Here is a 2,442-nt window from a genome sequence, read left to right on the forward strand (position 1 = left end):
TCATTGGAACAGAAGCGACGCCGCGGAAGGCGGTGGAGGCTCATTGAGATCGAAGGGAAGACCCCGCCGGGGTTCCGGAAGAGGTGCAGGCTCGCGTCGAAGGAAGCTTCCGAGAAGCAGCGGGGTGGCTGGAGGAGGCGGCGGAGGTGGCGAAGGAAGGGGGTAGTGGGGCCAGAGGTGGCACGGCAGTTGGTTCAAGTCAAGCGGAAGATGAATAGGCGGTGGAGGCGGCGGAGGAGGAGAGGGGAAGTTTGTCTTCGCCTTGGGTCCGCGAAGTGCGCGCGCCGCCTGGTCGTAAGCGGAGGCGGCCTCTTCCGGCGAGTCAAAGGTACCCAGCCAGACTCGCGCTCTCTTCCACGGGTCGCGTATCTCCGCCGCATAGCGCCCCCACGGCCGCTTCCTCACCCCTCGAAAGTGCACCTCTCCGCCCCGCGAAGCCATTGCAAAGAGAGAGAGAGAGAGAGAGAGACAGAGAGCGAAAGAGATGAGAAAAGAAAGGAAGCCGATTTCGGGGAACGATCTCCACCTCGGGTTTCTTATTGACTCTGCTTGTTTTCTAATCAGCAAAGAAGGGTGAAGAATTGGGGGAGCCGCCGCCTGATTTGACGTGTGGCAGGCGGCCTGGCTTCATCATGTGAGCAGGTTCTGACGTCAGCCCTACTCGCTCTCACCTCCACTGCTGTACGGACTGATGAGCGGCGCCTGCATCATTAACCCGACCCGTTCCCCGGGGCCGGCCCCGCACTTCTTTTTACACTTTTGCCATCACTTTTTTCCCTCTAAAATCGTCAAAAAAAATATTATGGACATAAAAATAAAACAATATTTATTTGTCTAAATTATTTAAATTGAAGAAAACTTCAGTCGGTTAAAATTAATAAAAAATATTAAATAACAGAGGATCAATTGAAAGGAAGAAGGGCAAAATTGTGAATACGTAAATTTGGTAGGGGCGTGAGGAGGAAGATGTCGGAGTTAAAGCGGGTACGTTTGAAATAAGCAAAGGATTTAGGAAAGCTACGTGTCGATAGATGGGTGGGTGATGGGAGGTGCGGCAGTCTGGTGTTGTCCAGTTGCCACGTGGCCAGCATCCGTCCCGTGTCGTGAAGCGGGGGACAGCACGGGAGCGCTGGCGCCGAAGTTATGAGTCTGCGTGGGACCCTGGGCCTGCTCGTTTGACGGCCCGGCTGGTCTTGTGGGACCCGGAGTTCCTATCAGGTTGTGTTCCATGACGGATTTGGCTGCATGGTGTTAGGCACTTGTAGCTGATCCTGTAGAAAAAGAAGGAGGGATGAGATGAAAAGACCCGCGTCGGAGGTCGCACACGCGTGGTCGGAGCTCGCGCGTGTGCCGTGCGCCACATGTTTTGTGCGGGGGTTGTTAGTGGGTCCGGCCCACGATCTGGTGGTCAATGTGTTCATCTCGTATGCGCCCCACACGTCCTACGCGTCGGTGACTCGTCTCACTCCGTGTGAAGGAGAAAAATATTGGTCCAATTCATCTGTCCATATTTTTTTTATGAGCGTTCAAATTATATAAATTTATGATTTAAATAAGTAAATTTATTTTGAAAATTAAATTTAGTATAAAAGAAAATATACATGTTTGTTATAAGTAAAATGATTGCAGCGGAAAGTGAATAGTAGTGATTAAGGTAGTCGGAGGCGGCGCTAGACAGTGGTGGCTGATGGTGGCCAGCAACGGTGGCTGGCAGCGGGCGGATGTGGCTAGCAAGGGGTAGCAATGCCTTGAGTTTGCCATGTATTTAGAAATCGCCAAAAACTTAGTAATTCCAAATACAGGAAAAATGAACTAAAATAGAATATAATGCATTTGCTTTACTTTCCCTTGGAATTTATTTTTCATCCAACCAAATTCCCAAATTATCAAAACTCTTGCATTTGGATTACTCTACTTCCTAAATGCATCAAACCAAAGAGTATTAAGCTATCGCTTACCAAAAATTTCATTGCCTCCATTTTCTTATTATAAATGGTTAGAATTTAAATTTATTCAAAAAGAATTCAAAAATATATTATCAAATTATTAATAAGTAATAAAAAAAATAAATGAAACAATAAAAGTCGTCTAAGTTCTAAGGGTGGAAATGCTAAATCTTTTTTGTCTTATTAATTGTATGATAGTGGATGTACAAATTAGCATATATGAAACTTTTTTTTTTAAAAAAAAGAGAAATTAATAAAATTGAAGCTAAAAATTAAAAGAAGTTTGATTTTTAATTTTTTTTTTGGGATTTTTATTGATTTAATAGTTTTTTAATAATAAAAATTTTGATGCGATCTAGCACAAATATTAATGCAATACACATATGTATAAAGTTCAAATTGATTCTTGAATTTTACTAAGGCATGAAAATTTTTGAACATGTAAGAATCAATGCATTACATGTAAATAAAATGACTATTAAAAAAAGTAGATTAG

The 2,442-nt window shown here is 44.1% G+C and overlaps 1 protein-coding gene across 1 annotated transcript; it reads right to left on the reverse strand.

Annotated features, from left to right (window-relative positions):
- Positions 1-701, reverse strand: LOC110109163 (ethylene-responsive transcription factor 12-like). Its single transcript, XM_020840101.2, has one exon. The coding sequence runs from the start codon at positions 439-441 to the stop codon at positions 1-3; it is 441 nt and encodes a 146-aa protein (XP_020695760.2). The 5' UTR covers positions 442-701.
- Positions 702-2,442: the final 1,741 nt, after the last annotated feature.

This window comes from Dendrobium catenatum, unplaced genomic scaffold (genome assembly GCF_001605985.2).
Source record: "Dendrobium catenatum unplaced genomic scaffold, ASM160598v2 fragScaff_scaffold_1056, whole genome shotgun sequence".
Classification (NCBI taxonomy): domain Eukaryota; kingdom Viridiplantae; phylum Streptophyta; class Magnoliopsida; order Asparagales; family Orchidaceae; genus Dendrobium; species Dendrobium catenatum.